Below are 25,058 nucleotides of genomic sequence, written 5' to 3'. Positions count from 1 at the left end.
CATTTTAAAGACAATTTTATTTTTAATTTATGGAATTAAGCATTTACATAACTATAAAAAGAGATGATTGCACATGAAAATGCAAGTCTATTGTGTACACCTTGCTATTTCTTTTCAATATATAATAAAGTTATCATGTACATTCCTTTTTTTTCTTTTTTTATTCCTTCCCCACCCCCCATCCCATGGCTACCATTAGACACAAACGGGTAAAAAAATAAACAAACAGTAAAATTATTCTGTTCACAATTCCTTTGTGTGTGTGTGTTTGTTTTTTTGGAGGGGGGAAGGCAGGGCAATTGGGGTTAAGTGATTTGTCCAAGGTCACACTGCTAGTACATGTTAAGTGTCTGAGGGTGGATTTGAACTCAGGTCCTCCTGGCTCCAGGACTAGTGTTCTATTCACTGCACCACCTAGCTGCCCCAAACCTATTCTCCTTATCAGTTCTTTCTCTGGATTCAGACAGCATCTTTCTTCATATGTTCTTTATAATTAATTTGGATATCTATAATAGTCAAAGTCACTTATTTTTTCAGTCATTCTTAGAACAGTATTTCTGTTACTATGTACAATGTTCTCTTGCTTCTGCTCATTTCACTCTTCATTTTTTCTTTTCACGTTTTTCTAAGATCATTGAGCTCATCCTTTCTTATAGCACAATAATATTCCATCACAACCATATACTACAACTTGTTCAACCATTTCCTCTTTCCTCATTTACAAAGTCTTGGTGCAAACCCCAACTACCTCTAAGAAAGTGCTTTGTCTCCAGAGTTTTATCATTCAACATCCAAATGTTTGTGTCATCAAGGGATTGTTTTTGACTATTAATCAATTTATTTAAGCAACTGATTAACTGTCTAGCAAAGTGGCAATCTCAATCAAAGCACTGTAATGACCGGTTGTGTGCCTGAATTATATCACATTGATACACCTGTGGTTTGTGATCAGTTTGTGATGGCTTAGACAGTGTCTCATCCTTTCTAGTGAAAAAGCGAAAAATATGTTGACATGTAGGGTACCAGTTTCCAAGGTTAAGTGAGGAAGGTATGCAAATGGAAATGGATCCCTGCTGAGTAAATGTTGACTTAGAAAAGCACAAATTAGCATTATCTATGTTGCATGGTATTTTTATTTATTTTGTTAAACATTTCTCAATTAGATTTTAATCTGGTTTAGGCCTTTCCTGCTGTGAGTTTGACGCTTTGGAATAAGTGTCTCAGAATCATGACTTTTTTTTTTCTGTAGATAAAAGTTGTTTTATGTGAGGGCCAATGCAGTTGAGGATACCTTTAAAGCAAACCAGAGAATTGTGGATGGTAATTAATTTAAACAAGCATTTAGTTTAGCATTTAGCTTATAAGCCTACAACGTTTAAGGTAAGTGTTAGGTGTTGGGGCTACAAAAACAAAAACAAAACAATCCTTGTGCTCAGGGAGCTTACATTTTATTGAGGGACTACATGCACACTGATGAGTAAATATCAAAATAGAAAGTATAAAATAACTATTTTAGAAATAGTTTATAAAATAGCCATTTTATTTTTACTTAATTTATATTTATTTATTTAATATTCATATATTTAATATGGATCTGTATTTGTATTTACATTTATTTGATATTTACATATTTGTGTACAGGTGTTTCTGCCACCAAAGCTTCTGGAGGAAGAGAGTGGTGTTTTAGGAAAAGATATATAATAATAGCCAAATAAACAAGACTTAAGACAGTGGAAGATCAAGAAGGTGTGAAGGATATGACTACAGAGAGAAAAAAGGTAGGGGAAGTAGTAAGAAAATCAAGATCAATAACTTGAAAAGCACAATTGGGTGAATTTTACCTGGGTTGAATGTTAGAAAAGACACTCATATGCAAGATTTCTACATGTGGGAACAAAAAGGGTTATAACAATCAGCTCAGCAGCTGCAGTTTCGGCTTAAACCTGAAAGTTGTGTCTGTATAATCACCAAGAGAAAAAAAAATCCTTCCTTGAATCCTCTAGGCTACATGGTGAGTAGCATTGAAGACCAGGGGTAGCCTATGTGGGGTGAGGTGGGGTGGGGCGGGGCGGGGCGGGGCGCCTGCAATCTTTTATCTTAACAGTGCTGAAAATGGCCTGCAATATCTCCCTGCTTCTAAAGTACCTCTCTAATGCAACTGCCAGACCCAGGGAGTTCTGAGGGTTGAGAGGATGTTTAAACCCCAGGTTTATAATGATAGGCTGCATTCCTTTAACCTTTTTTCTTGATTAATTAGCATCTCAGCTTGGCTCTATGATTCTTAGACCCAAATTCCCTTCCTTAGCCATCACTCCCTTATGTATGTTATTCCTATACATGCTCCTGCCCTTGGGCCACTCCCACCCTCAGATTGGATAGATAGATGTTGGAGAACTCCTCCTAGATCCTCTATTTAAGGAGGGGACCCAGGGCATACACCTCATGCTCCCCACCTGGCTGCAGGACTTCATCATGCCCTTCTGGGTACTCCCCTTCTCTCCTCCCAACACCCCCTCTACCTTGCATTGGCTTCCCTTATTAGATTGTTATCTGCTTAAAAGCATGCACTTTTACTTTTTTTTTTTGTATTACAGTCCCTGGCACATAGTAGGCACTTAAAAAATGTTTGCTGATTGACTGATCCCTCCATTAGAACAAAAACTTTTTGAGGGGGACACTTTAATTTTTGTATTTGTATCCTTGGGGCCCAGAATAGTGTCTAGTACACTGTAAGCATTTAATAAATATGTTTTCATTCATTTTCAGTTTCCAACTATTATTAAATTACTAACCTATCTTTAATTCCTGTATAGAGAGCGGGAAAATATAAAAATTATTCCCTTCAAAATTTTATCTTCAGTGACTAGACAAAGTTAGGAAGGAAGGACACAGCAAACGGCATCTTCCCCCAAATTAGCTGCTGCTGAGGAAAATAGTTCTTGCCTTTGCAAAGGATTTCTCAGCTAGACAAACTAAAGTTAGCAGATTTCTTTTTGATCCTTTAGCAGTCAGGAGGCAGAATAGATGCACCATTAAAGGACTGACATGCTACTCCTCCCTTTCCCTCCTCTTTGAAGGGACTTCTCAGCAATTCCTTTCATCTCCGCCTCTCAGGCTCTTTCTAGAGCCCAACTGCCTCTTAGAAATCCTTGAATAACCACCAGATGGCAGCAAAGCTCAGGCAGTATGGACCTAGGTTAACTGCACTGTGATCATCTCTTGATTATCTGTGCTCATAGAATTCCCCTGCTCTCAGTGGTTAATTGAGAATTGTAAATGATCCTCACAGCTGTTTATGAAACTCAATACGTTTCCTGTGGCTGGGTGAGCAGGTGGAATAAGGCTAGGGATGAATCTTAGGGAGGAGGAACAACCTATAAGTGCAAAGAAATTGTGCTGTATCAAACTTATCTTCAGGCCATTCCCTGGCTAGTGCCAGAAACATAGAGCAAAGTCTGCTCCTTCCAGGAGGAAAGCTCAGCTCTTACGAAAACAGACTTGGAACATAGGTGTCATCTAGCAAGACACGAAAATTCAATGACTTGACCAAGGAATGAGTGGAAGAGTTGGGATTTGAACTTGAATTCCCTCTGACTCCAAATGACTGTATCACATAGTAATACTCAAGGCACAAGACAGATCTAGGAAGTAGGTGTGAGTACTATCTAGAAGCAGCAGGTACAGTCCTTTCAGAAGCAACTAGGTGGCACAGTGGATATAGTATCTAGTCTGGAGTAAGGGAGATTCCTCTTCCTGAGTTCAAATTTGGCTTCAGGCACTTATGAGCTGCATGATCCTGGGCAAGTCACTTAATGCTGTTGCCTCAGTTCCTCATCTATAAAATGAGCTGGAGAGGGAAATGGCAAAGCACTCCAGTATCTTTGCCAAGAAAACCCCCAAAAGGGGGTCATGAAGTTGGACACAACCAAAATGACTGAACAGCAACAGTAAAAATAGTCCTTTCACTAGCAATTACTGGAAATATTTGGGAGTCCTGAGAAATCAGATTATAAATATGTAACTCTTCATAAAAATTTAACTACAAAAAAAGTGTGTGACCAAAAATATATATATACACATATAAATGCACACATATATGTATATACCTGTACCCATATATACTTATACATACACATATGTGTATATATGTACATGTGTGTATATATAATGTGCATATATGGAAATCCATTAGAAGTGCCTAAATTGAAAGCATTTCTTTCTACATACATGTGCTGCTTCCTTCTTGACTTCTCTGCAGCCTTTGACCCTGTCCATCACCCTTTTCTCGGTCCTCTCTTCTCTCTAGGTTTTCATGACACTGCTCTCTCCTGGTTTTCTATCTGTCTGACCACTCCTTCTTTGTCTTTTTTGTTGCATTTTCATTCACTAAGAGTGTAATGGTAATGGGAATTTGCAGATCTTCCCTGCCCTTTAATAGACCTAGGGTAGTTTGAAGACCTTCCCTGCTTTGAAGATAAACTCCTCCCCCTGATAGGATGAATGTAGTCACATGGGGCCTGTGGTGGGTGGGGTTTGCTGAAGGGTGGAGTAGGGCCCACAGGAAGCTGGGAGTCAGAGCTAGAGAGATGGTAGGAGAGAGAGAGAATGCTCAGGCAAGGAGATAGAGAGGTTCATGAATAAATATTGATCTCATATTGGTTTGTGGGAAGGCTAAAGGATGATGTGGCTCTCTGCTATGTTGTGATGTATTAACTTCCATGCTGCTATGATGGATTCGGTTTCCTGGTGTTGGGATCTGGTTTTCTGGTGTCTAAATAAATGCTTTGCTTCTGTCCTTTATATGGAGAGTTTGTTATATTTTGTGACCAAGTGCCATGCAGGAATATTTATCGTGATCGTGGGTGCTGTAAATATTGCATTGGCACTACAAAGAGGGAGGGTCCCTCAAGACGCTGGGTTAGGTTCTCTTCTCTTCTCCCTCTATACAGTTTCACTTGGGGATTTCATCAGCTCCCATGATTCCATAATCATCTCTATGCAGATGACTCTCAGATTTATTTATCTAGTTCTGACCTTTCTTAAAAATTCCAGTTTTGCCTTTAGCAACTCCAAATGCCTTTAGCAATCCCTAGCTGCCTTTTAGACAACTTGAATTGGATGTCCCATGACATTTTAAATTTAATCTTTCCGATTATGCCTCCAGATCCTCCTTTCTTTCTAATTTCCTATTATAAAGGATACCACTATTGTCTCAGTCATCTAGGTTCAATTCCTAGGTGATTTCCTTGACGATTTTCACTTCCAATCTGGTGTCTTGTCATTTTAACCTTCATAACATCTCTTGCATATATCCTCCTCCTCTCCTCTGGCATGGCAACCATCCTAGTACAGGCTTTTATCACCACCTGGACTATTGCAATGGCCTAATAATTGGCCTCTCTGTCTCAAGTCTTCCTCCACTGAGCTGTCAGATTGATCTTCCTAAAGTGCAGGTCGGAACATGTCATCTCCTTACTTAATAAGCTCTAGGCACTACCTATCAGCTGGTCAAAAGGAAAATCCTCTGTTTTCCATTCAAAGCCCTCTGTAACTTGACTGCTTCCTACCTTTCCAATTTCTTACACCTTATACCCCATCCCAGTCATAACCCACCACATACTCTGTAGTCCACCAACAAGGGTTTCCTTATTGTTCTTTGACACAACATTCCATCTCCTTGACTTTGAGATTTCTCACTGACTGCCCCCTATGCTCACAACTCTCTTCTTCCTTATCTTCACCTCTTGGACTCCCTTCAAGTCTCAGCTAAAATAACACTTTCTGCAAGAACCCTTTACTAATTCTCCTAAATCCTAGTTACTGTCCTTGAGATTACCATATATATGTGTATATATATATATATATATATGTGTGTGTGTGTGTATAAATATATATATGTATGTGTTTATATATATAAACACACACATGTCTTGTTTGTACATAGTTATTTACAGACTATCTTCCTAATTATACTGTGACCTCCTTGAGAGTAGAGACTGGGTTTGTTTGTTTCTTTTTGACCTTTCTTTGTATTTCTGATTCTTTACACAATGCCTGACACATAGTAGGTACTTAATACATACTAGCTGACTAACTGCCTAGACAAAAGGAAGTACATTGTAATTACAGAGAAATAAAGGAATACAAATATGTAGCATCTTCCTACCTGTGAGTCATTGGTTGATAAGTTGTACCAAATTATAGAAGCCCAAGCATTAGGTAGTTGACTAACATTGGAAATCATCACAACAGGTAATGAATTTGTCTATTAAAAAAAAGACATGCAAAAATATTAGGATCTAACATTTATTGATGTTGAAAAAGCTGCTAGTATAGTGTCTCTTGAAAGACTTTGCCCAGTGAGTCCATAATCTAATATTTATTACTGCTGGAGAAAAGAGGAAATATCCACTAGAGATCATTCCACTAGGAATTTGGAGACCACTGCTTCAGTCTTGCCTTTACTAGAATTACAGAATCTCAGACTTGAAAGGGACCAAAGAGGACATCTATTCCAACTTGTACCTGAACAAGAATCCCCTTTTGATCATATTTAGTAAGGGGTTATTCTGTTTTTACTTGAAGATATACAGGGAAGAAGAGCCCTGCCAAGGCAGCCCAATCCACTTTTGGATAATTCTAATTATCAGGGAACTTTTCCTTAGAGTAAGTTTAAATTTACCTTTTTGTTCTGAGTTTTGCATTCTGGGTTGAGTATCAAATACCTCTTCCATGTGACATCTCTTCAAATGTTTAAAGACAGCTATAATGTCCTCCTAAAGTTTTCTCTTTTCCAAGCTAACCATCTCCAGTAAATTTAATCTAATTTCACATGGCATGGTCTCAAAAATATTTCATTATTCTGGTTCTCATGTTTGGATATTCTCCAGCTTATCAATGTCTTTGTAAAAATGTGCCAGGTATTAAACACATATTACAAGAGTGATCTGAGTAGACTAGAGCACCCCAGGATTATTGAATCCCTGGTTCTAGACACTGACTATTATATGGAAGCCAAAAATTGCATTAGTTTTCTTATCTACCTAATAATAGTTAGTGTTTATATGTCATTTTAAGGTTTACAAAGTACTTTAAAAATATTATTTTGTCCTCACAACAACTTTGGAAGTAAGTTATTATCCCCCTTTTTGATATGAGGAAACTGAGGCAGAAAGAGGTTATGTGACTTGCCTGGGGTCACATAACTAGTTAATTGTGAGATTGGAGTTGAGCTCAAGTCTTCCTGACTACAGATCCAATGCTCCCTTCATTGCTGATTCATATTGTCCTTGCAATCTATAAAACCCCCTGGATCTTTTCTGTCTAGCAATGCCTTGCCCCTTTAGTAGTTGTGTCACTATGGCAAGTCACAACTTCCCTGAGCCTCAGTAGATTCATCTGTAAAATGGAGTTAACAATATTTGTACTGCTACATTATAGTCTTATGAGTATCAAATGAGATAATATATGTGAGTGCATTATAACTGGAATGCCTTTTATGTGTTACTTGTTGATGGCTGTATTAAGGGATTTTTCTGTTTTACCAGAAGTTAGGCCAACAAATAAATGATTATAACATATCACAGCAACATTTTAGTACTTGAGGATAGACTCAAAGTAAATCTTAAGAATAAATGTGTGTATGATGCATACTGGGAAAAAGAAAACAAATAATAGCATATTCTTGCCAGTTGTAAGGTGTCATTCCCAAGATGAATTTTCCTTCACATGCTCCAAATAGCATAAGATCTTGACTAATTTAAGTTCTTCCTTTTAACTCACTTGTCAAAGCTTTTCTTAATGCTTTCCTCATTGAATTTAAATGAATTATGGGGGTATTGGAACAATGAACCATGAATGTTTCTGTCATGATTTTGTTCATGATAGAATTCTAAAATCCCTTTGGATTCTTAACTATGAAAATGAAGAATATAGACCCCTACCACTTTGACATGACCTTGTTTAAGGATATTCATCTCTGTACTCATGGCTGAACTTTTATGACCCAGATAAATCTTGAAACAACCTTCATGATAAGCTGTTGGTATCATAGTGAAGTCAAGAACATGAATGCAAGTCTCCATTTACACAATAATATTAAGTATATTTATTAAAATGTATAGATTACTTGGAGGATTTGAATACATGAATAATCTGTGTACTCTCAGTTGGGGACTCCCACCATCAATGAAATTTAGAAACCCTTCCCTGGTTTAACAGTTAAATCCTATAGAGTTGTTTGGGATTCATAGAGGTTATACATGGCCACACAGCTAGTAAGCGTCACAAACTGGGTTTATACCAATAACTTTACCAGGAGATTATTTTGTAGAGCTAGGAAAGTAATGAAATTCATCTGAAGAAACAAAAAGTTAAAAATTTCTATGGAAATAATTTAAAAAGTGGAAAGGAAGGGGGGGATCTAGCAGTACTCAAACTATATTCAGATCTCAAACTATAATACAAAGAAGTAGTCATCAAAATGATTTGGTATTGATTAAAGAAATAGAGATATTGGTTGGTGGAACAGATTAGTTACACAGAATATAAGAGACTAGATTTAAGGAAGATCCTAAATATCTAGAAAGGGTTGCATTTTTTTTTTTGCTTTTTTTGGAGGGTAATTTGGGGTTAAGTGACTTGCCCAAGGTCACATGGATAGTTTTTGTGTTAAGTGTTGGAGGCCGGATTTGAACTCAAGTCCTCCTGACTCCAGGGCCAGTGCTCTATTCACTGCACCACCTAGCCACCTCTAAGGTTGCATTTTTTAAAAACAAATTCTAAAACTGTTCCCAAAGATCTATGTGACTTTCATCTCTCTGGGCCTCCTTTTCTTCCTCTTAAAATGAGGGACCAGTTATTCTCTAAAATCCCATGAAGTCCCCAAATTTTATGGCTATGTGTTTGTTGGCAAATATTCCCTGCAAACACTCACCTCCAAATCTATGGTCAAGCCATACAGGCAGATCTGTGTTTCAAAACTTATAGAATGAAGCTCTTCAGTTACCATGTGAGGACCCTGAGGGGGAAAATCACACGTAAATTCATAAACACATTAAGTTTTAGTCTGATAGCATATACACATATAGCTTGAGTTAAATGTATAGACTAAAAATGAACTTTCTTTAAATTAATTAGGAAGGTAAATTTTTTTGTCTACTTTTAAAGAAGAACGATTATTGATATGCTAATACCAAAGTCTTCAAAACATAATAATTTCAGGCTTTCAAAATTTCTGGCACATTTTCTCCCAGGAGACTTTAGCTGAAGATAAATAAATGTCTTCTTTGGTTGACAAATCAGTTGAAAATCTAGTTATCATACACATTCCTTTACAAGACAAGGTTTAGTATAAGCACAGAAGAAAGAGATATTGGAGACTCAATGAATTTGTTTTAGCAATAAGTCTGAATATGAATGAAGACAAGTGTAGCCTTGGGAAACTGTGATCTGAGCTTGGTCCCCTCTCTGCAGCCTACCCCAACATGTAACTCAGTATCAGTCCAGTCTGAGTTCATTGTTTTTCAGAAGACAAGTTCCCAAGAGCTAAAAAAAGAGGGCAAAATTGTTTTAAAATAAAATTATTATGAAAAGCAAAAGAAACTGGGAATCACTTGGCCCAGAAGAAAAAAGATTAAGTAAGTACACAATACTGAATCTATGAAAAGAAAGATTACGAGATGTTTTCCATGTCTCCATAAATAGAGAAAAAAATTTTTTTAAACGAACTTATACTCAGAAAGGGATTTTGATGTAAGGAAGAATTTCCCAACTGACAACTCACTTTTAGTGCTGGATTTCTTCTCAAGTTCTCTGGGCCCAGTTCCTATGATCTCATGCGGACAATGGTGATGTGCATCTTCATAATGGGTAGTTAGGTGGTGCAGTGGATAAAATGCTATCCCTGGAGTCAGGAAGATTCACCTTCCCAAGTTCAAATATGGCCTCAAATACTTACTAGCTGTGTGACCCTGGGCAAGTCACTTAACTCTGTTTACCTCAGTTTCCTCATCTTTAAAATGACCTGGAGAAGGAAATGGCAAACCACTCCAACATCTTTGCCAAGAAAACCCAAAATGGGACCATAAAGTGTCTTACCTGACTGAAATGAGTGAACACTATCTTCATGATACAGAAGACAGTAAACATAATAATCTTTGATGTCTATGGATACAATAAGATAGGCTATCAGAGCACCTTTGACATAATAAAAGAACGTGTTATTGACATCGTCATGTTATAATAAGGGAAAACATGTTAGCACAGCTCATGTTTCATCTTCTACTTTTGAAAAAATACCATACCTACAGGGAAACCTGACTGCACAGGAAACCTTTAGGCTAGCTAGAAAGTGAGAGCTGGAGCTATGTTTAAGGACACTGAGCTACGAAAGAAACATCTGGGTCTTTTGCTAAATGAAAATCAAGTCATCTTTGTACCACTCCTATCATCTTTTAAAATTAAGTTTAAATATTTTGTTACATTCTAAGTTTGAAACTGTGTCCCTCCCTTACCCTTCTATCCCCCCAGCTAATAGCATTTTTGTACATCATAACTTTCCACCACATAAACAGGATTACCTAACACCTCTGGTTTGTGGGTAAAATTGTTGTTCCTCAGCAAAGGCCTGCTGACAAAGAGCAAACAGAGGGGGTTACAATTCAAGTTCCCTTCCTGAAGCAGTTTTCTAGCTGGCTCTCTGCCAAGTCAGCACCTCTGAAGGCTGGGAAAGTTGATTTTATGGGGGCACACACAGCATGATGACCTTTCCCCTGATTTATTCTCCACGAAGAAGCCTCCCAACTCAAAGCTAGACTCTGCAGCTGATAGGACACTAGAGATTTCTCTCCAAGTGGAGGATCTGTGAAAAGAAGATTTAGGGAATTTGGGGCAGTGATCTCCAAACCTGGATTTATGTCAGTACCCAAAATTTTCTTGGGTTGAGGTGGAAGAGTGTTGTAGAGTTCCAAATATAAGCTATTAAAAATAAATTGAATTCACCTTAATTTGCTAAGATAAAGTTTTATATTATTTTATTATGTGGATGGAAGAGATATGGTTGGGTTTTTATCACATTTGGGAAATGGGTGCTTTAAATGATCCCAAAATGCTCACTGCCCCACCATACTACAGCACCAATATGCTTCTGAACATCATGTGTGTATTGTCATGCATTTTGAGAATTTCAAGGGATTGATTATGAAGACATCTGAAAGAGAGGAAGATGCTGAAAAAAATCATAGACATTATTACTACTCCAAAAAATGAGCAGGAAGAAGTCAAAGGATCATATATTTGTAGCTAGAAAGGGCTTTATATAAGTCATATAATATTGTTTTTAGTCATTTCTGTTGTGTCCAGCTCTTCGTGACTTAATTTGGAATTTTCTTGGCAAAGATACTGGAATAGTTTACCATTTCTTTCTTCAACTCATTTTATAGATGAGGAAACTAAGGCAAACAAGGTTAAGTGACTTGCCCAGGGTCACACAGTTAGGATGTTTCTGAGGTGAGATTTGAACTCAAGAAGATGAGTCTTCTTGCCTCCAGGCCTGGTGCTCTATCTATTGAACCACCTAGTTGTCCAGATCATATAATGAATTTTCAAGTAAGAAACTGAGACTCAAAGGAGTTAAATGAGTCACAGAATGTCACCTAGATACTGAGTCTGAATCTTGAACCCAGGACCTCTAACTCTGAGGTTAACTCAGAGTCTTTCCATAGCATCTCCCTACTTCTCTTACTCAATAACTAAAAGTCCAAATGCCCACTTTCTTAAACCTACAAAATCTCTATGAGAATGTTCTTCTAATCTCATCACTCCACTGAAACTAGGTTATGAATGATCATGTAACTCACACATTTGACACTTTTTTCCCCCTCACTCCCATTGAAACATCTGCTCCACTTGATACTGTTAACCAGACTTTTCTCTTGGATATCCTTTGATCTCTGGGTTTTCATGATACTACTTTCTCCTGGTTTGCTCCTATCTGTTTGCCCTCATTAAATGTTTTTTGCTTGATCATCATACATATCTCTCCACCTTACTGTGGATATTTCCTGAGGTTCTGTCCCAAACCCTCTTTTCTTTTTCCTCTACTCACTCTTTCAGTAACCTCATTAGTTCTCATGGATTTAACTATCATCTTTATGGAAAGGACACAGAGATAGAAATATTCATCCCTAGTCTCTCCCCTAAACTTCACTCTCTAGGATGCTTCAAACTGGATGTTGTAGAGACATCTAGAATTCATGTTTGGATACTCGTGTCCAAAACTGAACTCACTATCTTTCCCAAAACCTTCCTTCTTCCAAACTTTCCTATTTCCACCATCCTTCTAGTCTCTTAGGTTCATAACCTTGACATCAAATAGGACGTATCAGATATATCAGAATCAATCTTGGACTCCTCAAGTTCCCTTATCCCACATATCCAATCAATAGTCAAATCTTGCTCATTATACCTTCACAATATCTCTTGCATCTGGACCCTTCTCTCTACTCACACAACTCTCACTCTGCTATATGCCCTCAGGATTTCTTGCTTTCATTATTGTAATGTCCTAATTATTCTCTCTGCTTCATGTCTCTCCACAATTCAGTCCTTCCTACACACTGCTACCATAATAATTTTCCATAAGTACAGATCTGACTATCTCAAACTCTTACTCAGTCTACTCCAGTGGCTTCCTATTACCAATAGATAAAAATTAACTTCTTCATCTAGTTTTTAAAACCCTACACAACCTGGTTCCAACCTCTTTTACCAGCCTCATTGGACATTACTACCCTTTTCTCACTCCGCCATCCAATTAAACTGGCTTTCTCTCTGTTTCTTACACAGGACACTCTATCTTCCATCTTTGTGCCTTTTCACTGGCTTTGCCAAATGGCTAAAATGCTCTCCCTTCTTTTGTTGCTGATTAGTCATTTTCAGTCGTGTCATCTCTGGCAAAGATACTGCAGTGCTTTGCCATTTCCTTCTCCAGCTCATTTCACAAATGAGGCAAAACAGGGCTAAGTGACTTGCAGCTAGTGTCTGAGGTCAGATTTTAACTCAGGTCTTCAGACTGTCTTCAGGACTTCCTATATATAGGCCTGTAGCCTATATATAGGGTATATACAATGTCCCAGACACTGTGCTAAATGCTTTACAAATAACATCCTATTCATCACAACAGCCTAGGGAAGTAGGTTATTATCCCTATTTTACAGTTGGGGAAACTGAAGCAAAAGAGGTCAATTGACTTGCCCAAGGTGACATGGCTAGTAAGTCTGAGGTCAGATTTGAACTCAGCTCTTCCTGACTTCAGGTCCAGCACTCTGTACCCTGTACTGTGACTCATTGGATAGATTCATAGATAAGAATCACTTGGAAGGAAAAGTTATAGAGGGATGTTTATCTGAATTTATGGAGTGCATACTTCCACTGGAATCATGGGGCCATTAGAGTAATGGGACCATTGCTTATAGACATACAAATATTTTTGAAGATTATAGAATCTTAGCTTGGAAGGGACCTTCAGGGAGATATAGTCTAATATAGGAGTCTCCTAGTTGGTGTAGGAATTCTTTCTATAAAATCTCAAAATCAAATATGCAGCAGAGTATCACAGTTTCAAAAAGGTTGGGAATGACTTCCTTAGGGAGGATGCCAGCAGGGGAGTTGATGAGAGGAATTACCTCATTAACTTGATAACTTTATATGTTGGTGAGCCTTTGTTTGGGATTTTGATTGTTTCTCCCTGTGCCCTTTGACAGCCTCCACAGAGGATTAACTATGTTTCTTAGGCATTAGGGATGATTTGGTTTGCTTAATTGTCATTGGTCAGAGCCACTCTTGTGCTATGAAAGGTTATCCTTCAGTAAAGATACTTCCTTTTTCACCCTTTTTGTTTTTATCCTTCTCTAAGTACAGCCCAGGGATTAACAGAGATAGTGGAACTTGTCAATCAGGGGTGAACTCCTGGCCACCTTGGGGAACCAGGGTTGTATGCTCTTTGGTCCAAGTGGCCTGACAGGAGACTTCCTAGATCTCAAAGTCCTGGTTCCAACCTTGGACAGGATGTGGTGTAACTTTTCAAACTAGGAGGCAGAAGCTATGGAGAATAAAACCACATGATCAGAGTACTGAGAATACCTAAACACCAGTTTTCTGGAGTACTTTGAAAGTTCCTGAACCCTTGCCTCCTGGATAGGGGAGGAGAGATTCCTTGGGCAGTGTCATCCTGGAATCCAGGCTTCTGGGAAAAGAAGAGTGCATGGGCAGCATCATTTATATACTACTTACTTTATGCCAGGCACTGTGCTAAGCACTTTATGATGTTTATCTCATTTGATCTTCATAATAACCCTGAGAGGTAGGTGCTATTATTAGCCCCATTTTATAGATGAGGCAAATAGAGGTTAAGTAACTTTCTCAGGGTCCCACAGCTAGTAAGTATGTGAGGTTGGATTTTATCTCAAGTCTTCCTGACTCCAGACCCATCCCTCTATTCTCTGCACTACCTAGCTGCTCACTGGAGAGGGAGGAAAATTGTATTGTTTGTTTATTGGTAATTATGAATCCTCTATGGTCCCTGAGAAAGCATACAGATCGACACTACTGAATATAAGACAACCTTCATTTATCCCACAGAAGAGTACAATACAAGTGATTTACTAAATCCTATAAACAATTGAAACAATTCTCTTCTCCCAGAGACCCATATGGTCTTCTAGATTTATAGGGCTCACCTGTGATTGAGGCTCCCCTTTATGCATTCTTTACAGGAGGGAACTAAGGCTGCCCTATACCTGACATATACTTGTTATCTTGAGTGCTTACATGGGATCTGGGGGTCTTCTTATCAATCTGAAGACCTAAATTTGAGCTCTTTTCTGAGAATCTCTGGATGGATTCTGGGTAAGAACAACATGATCCAATAACTTTGGTATCATCCCTAAGATAATAATGATAATAAGAGCCAACATTTATGTAGTACTTTAAGGTTTGCATAGCACATTCTAGGGCTCCCTAGTTATTTTTGAAAAGGAACTTCTTTTCATTTTTTTGAAACCAGATCCCTTTAATAGAAAGTAGAGTCCCTAGAGGAGAGGAAGGTGCTGCCAATGAAGTCTTCATGGAAGAAATAGAAGAGGAACTAACACCTCCTTCTTGGACTGTACCTGACCATGGTACTGGAGTCCTTGACCTTCTGACTATTTATCCTAGTCTTCTGCGGTCTTTGACTCCTCCTCCCTGGGTGCTCATTGCCTAGCTGACTTCTTGTTTCCCATTCACCCCTATTTCCAGTTCACAGCTCTACTACATCCTGTTCCCTAAAGTTTTGGTTTCTCAATTGTTCTTATAGCTCTTGAAGTTGCAATAATATGGTGTTGATATCTGTTATGCCATGGCAATATTTGAAAATATTGAAACCTTTAGGCTGCTAGGTTTTTGTTTTCAAACATTTCTAGGGATGTTAACTTTCTATCAACAGGGGGAGCCCAGAGAAAAGCTTCAAACAAAATTGGAGATGGTCTGATTCAGAAAGTCTGGAGGTGATGTGGGAACAAATATCAAAGATAATAAGATAAAATATAATGAAGGAAAATAATTTCTGAGAATATATCCTAAATATATTATTAGAATGTGGAGAGGAAAGGACCTATCAGCTTAAAAAATCATTGTTGCTTTATTGCTAAAAGCAAAAAATAAGAAACAATCTTTATGTTAATGAGTGGGAATGTTGAAAAAAAACTATAGACTTGTGGCATACATTAGTAATGGAAGATTGTGCTGTAAAGAAAGGCAAATAGGAAGAACGCAACAAGGAATGGAAAGGCTTATACCATGTGATGCAAAGTGAAAAAGGTAACAAATACAATGATAGAACCTAAAGGGGACACACAGCAAATGTAATATTATTATTCTTATTTTTCATACTGCGCATTTTAAAATGAAATTATAAATAGTTTGAATTTAATTTGAAGATGTGCTACATATTTTGTTTGATTATTTTTATTTGTGTCAATAAAAAAGCTTCTTGAAATAAAGGCCCATTTTTAAACATCAGTATTTTCCCAGGGTTGCAGCAAATCATGGAAAACCACAGACAAGAATCAATTCAGATTTAAGATTGACCCAAGGGCAATGGATGGGTGTAGGGTGGCATATGGAATGTTGTCTGTGGAGAACAGCAAATAAGTCAATTTGGCTGAACCAAAGAGTGTACAAAGGAGAATAGTGTGTAATAAGCCTAGGGAGGTAGCCTAGAGTCAGACTGAGGAGGGCTTTAAATGCCAAACAGAGGGGTTTTTATTTTATCCTAGAGACAATAGGGGTAGGTGGGTGGTGCAGCGGACAGAGTGCTGGGCCTCGAGTCTGGAAGATTCATCTTCGTGAGTTCCAATCTGGACTAAGTTGTGTGACCCTGGGCAAATTTTTTTCCCTCAGTTTCTTCATCTGTAAATGAGCTGGAGAAGGAAATGACAAACCACTCCAGTATCTCTGCCAAGAAAACCCCAAATGGGGTCGTGAAAAGTTGTATGTGACTGAAAAACAACTGAACAACAACCACAAAAGAGACAATAGGGAACCACTGAAGTTTCTTGACCAAGGGAGTCCTGTAGTCAGACCTGTGCTAAGAAAGACCAATTTAGCAACCATGTGGAAGATGAGTTGGAGAGAGAAGAGCCTGGATACAGGACAACCAATGAGGAGACTATAACAATAATCTAGGCAAGAGAAGATCAGAGGCTACATTTAGGTCATTGTTGTGTAAGTAGAGAGATGGAAATAAAAAAGAGGGGGAGGATAGCTAATATACTTAACTAAATCTGGATTAAAAAAGATCTTGAAAGGGTAGAGCACTGAACTGAATCTAATAAAATAAAATTCAATGGAGACAAATGTAAAACCTTAAACCCAAGTACAAAAATCATCTTCACAAATAGAAAAAGAAGGAAATATGTTTGGACAGTAGTTGTCTACAAAAAATCTGGAAGTTTTACTGAACTACAATCTCAATTAGAGTCATCAGTGGCAGCTAAAAAAGTTAATGCAGTCCTGGGCTGTATTAAAAGAGGCAAGGCTTCTAGAAACAATGAGGTAATAATCCCTCTGCCCTCATCAAACTTCATCTGGATTACTGGGTTCTGTTCTGGTAATCACAGATAAACTGGAGAGTTTCCAGAAGAGAGCAACCAAGATGGTAAAGGGCTTTGGGGCCACTTCACAGGAAGATCTTCTATGGGAAGCCTCTCAGCCACAGAGATGAGAAGAAATTTCAGGACATCCAAGGAAACCTTCTAGTTCCCAAAAGGGCAATACCAGAAGCCATGGTGGAGCAGCATCTGAAAGAGCAGAGGAGCATTTCCACTAGACTTTCCCATCAGGCCTCGGGGAGAGAAAAGGAACAACCATCGGGCCATGCAGCTGGCCACAATCTGAAGAAGCAAACTTGAATCTCGTCCTTCACTACTATGGTGAAATATGAGAACAAGTGGCAGGTCCAATGAGAAGGAGGCTGGCTATCTAGCAGTGCCAGGCATGTTTCCCTTCCAGTAGAACCTCAATCCCAGGTTAGTGCTCTAAGTCTAGGCAGAGGTGTCAAACTCAAGGCTCAATAGGTGACCTCTAGGGATTGATTTTCATTTGAGTTCAACACCACTGGCCTAAGGGATTGTGCAGGTCTCTAGGTAAAGAGAATCCTCTTGAGTGTTTATGGGTCTCAGTGAATCCTTCCCCCCATACCCTATACTTTTCCTTCTGGTGATATGAAGGTTGTCCTGTATTCAGTGATTTCAGTCTGAAATTTGCAGAAGGAGCCCAGGGTTCTTTTACCTTTTATTTTCTAGTCTTTTCCTTTTCTCCTCACCAGCCCATCTAATTAAGTCCTAGCGATTGTATAGCTGTGATGACGTTTGTCTTCAAACCCTCATGCCCACACCCACTGCCCTAGTTCAAGCTCTCTTTGATGTCTCTCAGCCTTCTCTCTTCCCTTCACACAACTGCAAACACACACACACACACAAATATCCATCCCCCCAAAAACCCCTAAATAAAACCCAAACCCAAACTCTTCTTAATGTGTAGGTCTGATCAAGACATTTTGTTTTCAAAAATCTTCACCTCATTCCCCTACCAACCCTGCTCCCCTCCTGACAATGCTTCCAAAATAAAATTCAAACTCTATATCCTGGTATTCAAGACCTCCCACAATCTGACTTCAACCTTCCTTTATTCCAAATTACTTGTAATGAACAACTACACGTCAGTCAGACTGGACTACTTGTCAATTGCCAATCTCATTCTAGCCTGTCCAGCTACCATACATCTACACATGCTTTCCAACATACTTAGAACTGACTCCTCCCACATTTCTACCTGTTGAAAAAAGATGAAGATTTCTTTCAAGTCCCAGCCCACGTCTACTTCCTCCATGAAACCTTCCCAGTTACCGTGATTAGAACTTATCTCTTCTTCCCTGAATCTCACTCTCATTCCATTTTGACTCTCTGGTACCCTTGTCAATTGATCAATCAATAAGCATTTACTGTGGACAAGGCATTGTGCTAGGCACCTGGGATACGAAAACAAAAGTAAGACAGTCCATATCCTCAAAAAATAATATACATTATTTTTTGGGAGAATGTGATCTTTTCACAAATTAAAAAAAATATATATGTATGTATATATATATATATATAATACATTGATCTGGAGAAGAGCACTAACAATGGGGGAGGATCAAGAAAAGCCTTCGGAAGATGTGTCATTTGAGCTGAGGTGAGGAGGAGGAGGAGTGTAACTGGCATGGGGGACAACCTTTTTAAAAGTACAGAAGCAGGGGCGGCCAGGTGGCGCAGTGAGTAAGAGCACTGCTGGCCCCGATGTCAAGAGACCCGGGATCGGTTCTGGCCTCAGATACTTGGCACCCACACAAAAATAACTGGCCGTGTAACCTTGAGCAAGTTACTTAACCCCAATTACTTAAAAAAAAAGTACAGAAGCAGGAGCTAGCATGTTGTCTGCCCCTAACCATACATTAGCAGAGTTTGACTGTGTAGTACAAGTCTCTATAATAGCACCTTGGATATAGTCGATGCTAAATAAATGTTGAGAAGAACCTAGGATAGAGGAGATTTTATTCATCTGCAGTGAAGAAAGAAATATATTCCTGGCATTGAATAAGCAATGATTTATGGGGATGGGAATCTTAGAGGAGACAGTGAGGAGGTACTTGGCAGGCTCCGATGGCTTTTATTTCAAGGTTTGGTGTAGGGTTCTCCAAGGAATTTAAAACTCTTTCATAGACAGATTTGACAGTAAAGTCATAGCCATCCACAAAACCAGTCTCTACTTCAGTGTCAATCTGCATTTTGATTTTTAGGTTTTAGAACCAAAAGATGCCTAAGAGATTTTTCTAATTCATTATATTACAGACCTAGAGAACCAAAGTAATAATTAATAATAATAATAATAGTTGATATCTATACAGTGCTTTTGTTGTTCAGTCATTTCAGTCATGTCTGACTCTGTGACCTCATTTGGGATTTTCTTGGCAAAAGTAAACTGGAGTGGTTTGCCATTTCCTTCTCCAGTTCATTTTACAAATGAGGAGTTGAAGCAAACAGGGTTAAGGGACTTGCTCAGGGTCACATGGCTAGTAAGTGCCTGAGGTCTGGCACTCCATCCACTGCATCACCTAGCTGCCCATATAGTACTTTAAGGTTTGCAAATCCTGGCTTTACATATGTGATCTCATTTGATTATCACAATACCCTTGAGAGGCAGGCGCCATTGTTATCATCTTTTTACATATAAGGAACCCGATGCTGAGAGAAATAAAGTGACTTATGCAAGGTGAAACCTAGGTCTCATTCCCACTAGCCTGTGTATTTATCTTATGTATATTACTCTTTTGAGGTAGGGAGTGTCAGCTCTCACTGTCTTCATTCTCCAAATAGATAAACGACATCATTAACTAGTTAAATGTTTTGACCAAAGTCACATGTTCAGTTAGTATCAAAACGAAGACTAGAAGTTATTTCTTAATTCTCAGATGACTAGATGATACTCTTGACATGAAACAGGCTAGACAAAAGTAGGACATGCAGTTTATTTCCTAATGGTAAAATTTATATTAATTCACCATTATACAAGAAACACCTGCTCTCTTCTCAGCCTCAATCTATTTTTCCCCTACCTTCCCTATTTTGGTTGATAATTTCCTTTCATAAGATCAGAGTCATCCTGATTCTTCATTCTCTATCACCTCATAAATCCAAACAGTTGCCAAATCTTGTCAAGTCTACCTTTACAACACCTTGGATCAGTCCTCTTCACTTGCACAGATACACCTTAGTTCAGGCCCAACCCTTTTAGATGGTCTGCCAAATAGTTTCCTATTTGGTCTTTCCCCTTTCCAATCTATCCTCCACACAGCTGCCAAGTTGACATTTCTGAAGCACAGGTTTGACCAAGTCATTCCCCTGCTCAAGACCTTTCAGGGGGTTCCTGTTACCTCTAGGATAAAATATAAATTCTTCTTTCTGGCATTCAAAGTCTTTCACAACCTGGTTCTAGTATGTCTTTCTAGACTGATTATATGTTACTGTCACTCACATACTTTATGGTCAAGTCAAAGTTGCCTATTTGCTGTTCTTTGCACATAATATTTGATCTCTTACTTTTGTGCTTTTGTAAAAGCTGCTTCCCATTCCTGGGATGCTGCCCTTCCTCACCTCCACTTCACAAAAATCCCTAGCTTCCTTTAAAGGACAACAGGTGCCACCTCCTACATGAAGTCTTTCCTAATTCTTGCCCTTCCCAGTTGCTTGTGTCTCACTCTCAAAATTATTTTTTATTTCTTTGTTTTTGTTTCTTTGTTTACATGTTGTTATACCTTTATACATATATATATATATGTTATACCTTTAGAATGCGAGCTTTTTGAGGATCAGAATTCTGTATGTGTATGTATCCTTAGCCCCTACACAATGTCTGACACATAGTAAGACTTTCTCAACAAATGCTTACTGAATTGTGCAATCCTTACATCCATTATATTATAGCAATAACAATAGCATACCAGGTTACATATTTCAGGAATATACACATGTGAGATTTACTTGAAGTTCTAGTTTAAAATATCCAGTTCCACAATGCTACCCATTCTGGACTACATTAGTCCTCAGTGAAGAATAAAGCACAGAGATAGAAGCTTGCAGTCCCCAGCATGCCTTGGAAAGAACTGTGTGCAGGATTTTCCTCTGGCCAAACTGCATCCCACAGGACTATAAACAGCTGAGCAGGAGTCTCCCAACTTGGTGGCATAAGCCAATTGGACAAAAATGAAAAGAGTGAGCACGAGATTGTCTAAATGCCATAACTGTCCAGCTGTGCTTGCCTCTTGTCAAACAATGACAAATTCCAGTAGATTATACACACGTGCCAATATATGTCACTTTTTATGTCTGCAGAATGCTTTTTGGAGCATTTTCCCAAATGTCATTGTCTATGTTGACTGTGTTCATCTGTTCTTTTTTATGTGTAATTTTTATTTATTTTATTTTTAATTTATGGAATAAAACAAGCAATTTTATAACATAGTGTAATAAAAAAGATGATTGCACATGAAACTGCAAATCTGTTATGAATAACTTGCTATTCCTTTTAAACATATAATAAAGTTATATAAATTTCTTTTTTTCCCTTCCCTCCCCCCTGCCCTAGAGATGACTACCATTAGACACAAATATACACATACATATATATGTAAAATTATTCTATATATACTTGTATTTATCATTCTTTCTCTAGTTGCAGATAGTATTTTTTCTTCATATATCCTTTATAGTTAATTTGGGTATTTATAATAGTCAAAATTACTTATTTGTTCAAAATCATTCTAAAAACAATATTGCTGCTGCTGTATACAATGTTCTCTTGGTTCTGCTCATTTCCCTCTTCATTATTTTATGCATGTCTTCCCATGTTTTTCTAAGATCATTAAGCTCATCATTTCTAATAGCACAGTAGTATTCCATCACAATCATGTAATTCAGCCATTCCTCAATGGCTTGCAATTTCCAGTTCTTTGCTACCACAAAGAGAGCTGATATAAACATTTGAGAACATTTAGGTTCTTTTCCTTTTTCCCTATCATCTTTTTTTTTTTGATTAATTCTTCTCTGAAAGTCAATGATTTTTTTAAAGTAAGAAATGTCACATGGGGTGAAGTATGTCTATGAAATTAGTTTCATTATTTCACCACAACTTCTATTTGTGGGAAAATTAGCTTTTATCACTATTAGCCACTGTCACTACTACCATAGGGTTACTTCCTCTCTATTATCTCTCTCACAACTGTCTATTTATTAGCTCTCTTACAATTCTGCCATACCTCATTTCCTTTGCCTCCAGCGCTGGACTTCATTTCCTTTGGTTGCTTGTAAAAGAAAACATAGTGAGTATTTAGACAAAGAGGGTGAACACCTGCTAATGACATTATGCTACATTGGTTTTTTTCTTGCAATCGTTTTTGTCACTACAGCATGACCTAAATGTATCTTGCACTTTTACCACAGGATAAACTTATACATCTGCCCAGATTCTACAACCTGGTCCAATATCCTATGTCACTAAATAGTTTGTTTGTGGTTTCCAAAGTTGTACTGAAATGATTGAGTGAAATGAAGATTTTTTTTTAAGCAATCGGGGTTAAGTAACTTGCTCAAGGTTACATGGCCAGTTATTTCTGGGTGGGTGCTAAGTGTCTGAGCCCGGATTCGGTCCCCAGGTTATCCCGACACTGGAGCCGGTGCTCTTACTTGCTGTGCTACCTGGGCGCCCTGAAATGAAGATATTTTTAAACTGCATTTTCTAAAACATAAATTTAAAGAAAGGATAGGGGAACAAGGCCTTTTAGAACACATTTAGCATCTGGCTAGCACATAGTAGGTGTTTATAATGTTAGTTGACTGATGGACTTTGCCTGTCTGGAAGAAACTTACATTGCCTGAGTTAACAGGAAATGAATCCCATCCTTCCCCATGTGGATGGTACAGTAGAGCAAAGGTGTCAGACATGTAGTACATGGACCTCATGTGACCCAAAACACTCCTGAGTGTGGCTTAAACCAGATTAAAATGTGATTGGAAAATATTTAACAAAATAAATAAAAAATGCAAAAAGACAGATACAATCACATTCTAAAACTAGGTCAGAATGCAGCCTGCAGGATCGTTGTGTATGGTTTAGTGGCCCCCATTTCTATCTGAGTTTGACAGCCCTGCTGTAGAGAATTTCCAGAGCTAGGTTTGCCAGCTTTTTTTGTACTGCTTCCGAAGTTGACAATGCACATGTATAGGTGTTTCTTGACATCAAGATTTTTTTTTGTTTGTTTTGCTTGATGACTGTGAAGAGCAGATCAGAGAAAATTTCAAGAATGATTTATGATGGAATGAGCTTTATAGGGATAGCAGCACAAGGTAAAAGATGATGTCTGGATAGCAACTGTTTCCCTTCTCTACTGCACATTGAGGAGCTGTAATCTCTACTGACACCAGCCTCGGCAAGGGTTACCATTCAGCAGCTTGGAATACGCCCGGCAAACCACCAAAAAGAACAAAACAAGAAGCATTAGGTGAGCCACAGGAGCAGCAGAGCTGTCAATATTAGGATGAGGGAAACAACATTTTCCTTACAAGGGAAAAGAACACTGAATGACTGACTAGGAGATCTGGGTTCTGGTCCCAGATAGATGTGTGATATGGGACAAATTATTTCTTCTCCTGGAGCCACAGAAAAATTAGGCTATGAGACTAATTGGTCTCTAACGACCTGAAATCTCTTAAGGTCTATGCGGCATAAACTTTTGTTTGGCTCTTGGTTCACCCTCCTTTATCACCACTGTCTGAAATCTTTCATCTGTTTTAGATTCAGAGGAAGAAGTGGTGGCAAGAAAAAGCTCATTAGTGACAGAAGGCAGCTGCTTTATATACATGCAGAATATATATATATATATAATATGTAATGTATGTATACACACATTATATACTTGCATATATATATAATATATAAATGTGTTCATGTTTATACATCCTATGTAGATAGAATAAAATAAAGCAGGTTTTTAGAGCTGGAAGGAGCCAACCTATGCCTGAAACATGTATCCTCCTTTATGGTACCTATGATAGACAGTCATGTAGCCTTTGCTGGGGAGCTCATTAACAATGAGGTCCATTGGTTCAGATGGAATAAAAACCTAACTATCCATTTTGTTATTTCTTATGTTTAGGCAGCATCTTGCCCACCTCATGTGACTTCTTTAATTTTTTCTTCCTTTTAGCCCATGTTCTTTTTTCTCCTTATTCTTTTTTTTCATTTTCAAATAATGAAGAACTCTCAACAGTTCCTTTAAAGCAAGAATTGAACCTAACCAAAACTCTGTTGAACCCTGGGTACTAGTTCAGTGACACGAAACCTGTAAATGTTAAATGAGTATTTGATGCTGATTAGAAACATTTCTTAAGCACCCATATTTGTTGGGTATTCTGCTAAGTGGTTTGAGCTATTTGATTTCAATAGAAACAACTCAATCTAAACCATTCTTCAAAACTCCCAAACAAACAAAAACTGGTATTGGGCAAAGTGCCATGATATATATATATATATGTATGTATGTATATGTATATCCTAATACATCAGCTAAGGAGGCAGGGTAGGGGAGGTTGGGGGGGGGGAGGTGGAGGTGAAGCATAGTCCCTGGAGTTAGAGGACCTGAGTTCAAATCCAACCTCTGATACCTATTATCTATGTGACCTTGGACCAATCCCTTCTGGGGCTTTCCTCATCTATAAAATGAGAAGTTGAACTGGGTGGACTCAGAGAATCTTCTAGCTCTAGAACCCTTTGATCTTTCAGGATTGAAACTTCTGAAAGCCAGAGATCATATCACATTATGCTCACCACACTTAGAATAGATGCATCATGAATATTATTAATTAGAGTTGTGAGAGATACACACCTCAGGAAAAGCAGCAAAGTCTTTGGGAAATGATCTAGGA

General features: G+C 38.2%; 1 protein-coding gene across 1 annotated transcript in view; it reads right to left on the bottom strand.

The window, feature by feature from the left end:
- The window catches only part of STAT4 (signal transducer and activator of transcription 4), a 146,135-nt gene that overhangs the window by 10,914 nt on the left and 110,163 nt on the right, over positions 1-25,058 (bottom strand). The window contains exons 13-15 of the mRNA XM_069070183.1: positions 22,394-22,438; positions 8,936-9,019; positions 6,167-6,265 (exon numbers count right to left, since the gene is read on the bottom strand). Of these exons, the coding sequence (XP_068926284.1) occupies positions 6,167-6,265; positions 8,936-9,019; positions 22,394-22,438 (228 nt within the window). The remainder of the gene's footprint in view (positions 1-6,166; positions 6,266-8,935; positions 9,020-22,393; positions 22,439-25,058) is intronic.

The sequence above is a fragment of the Petaurus breviceps genome, unplaced genomic scaffold (assembly GCF_028583685.1).
Source record: "Petaurus breviceps papuanus isolate PSGF00001 unplaced genomic scaffold, PetGlider_PUasm1.0 90804, whole genome shotgun sequence".
Classification (NCBI taxonomy): domain Eukaryota; kingdom Metazoa; phylum Chordata; class Mammalia; order Diprotodontia; family Petauridae; genus Petaurus; species Petaurus breviceps.
The sequence above is the reverse complement of the archived record's forward strand: the minus strand, read 5'-3'. Positions and strand labels throughout refer to the sequence as shown.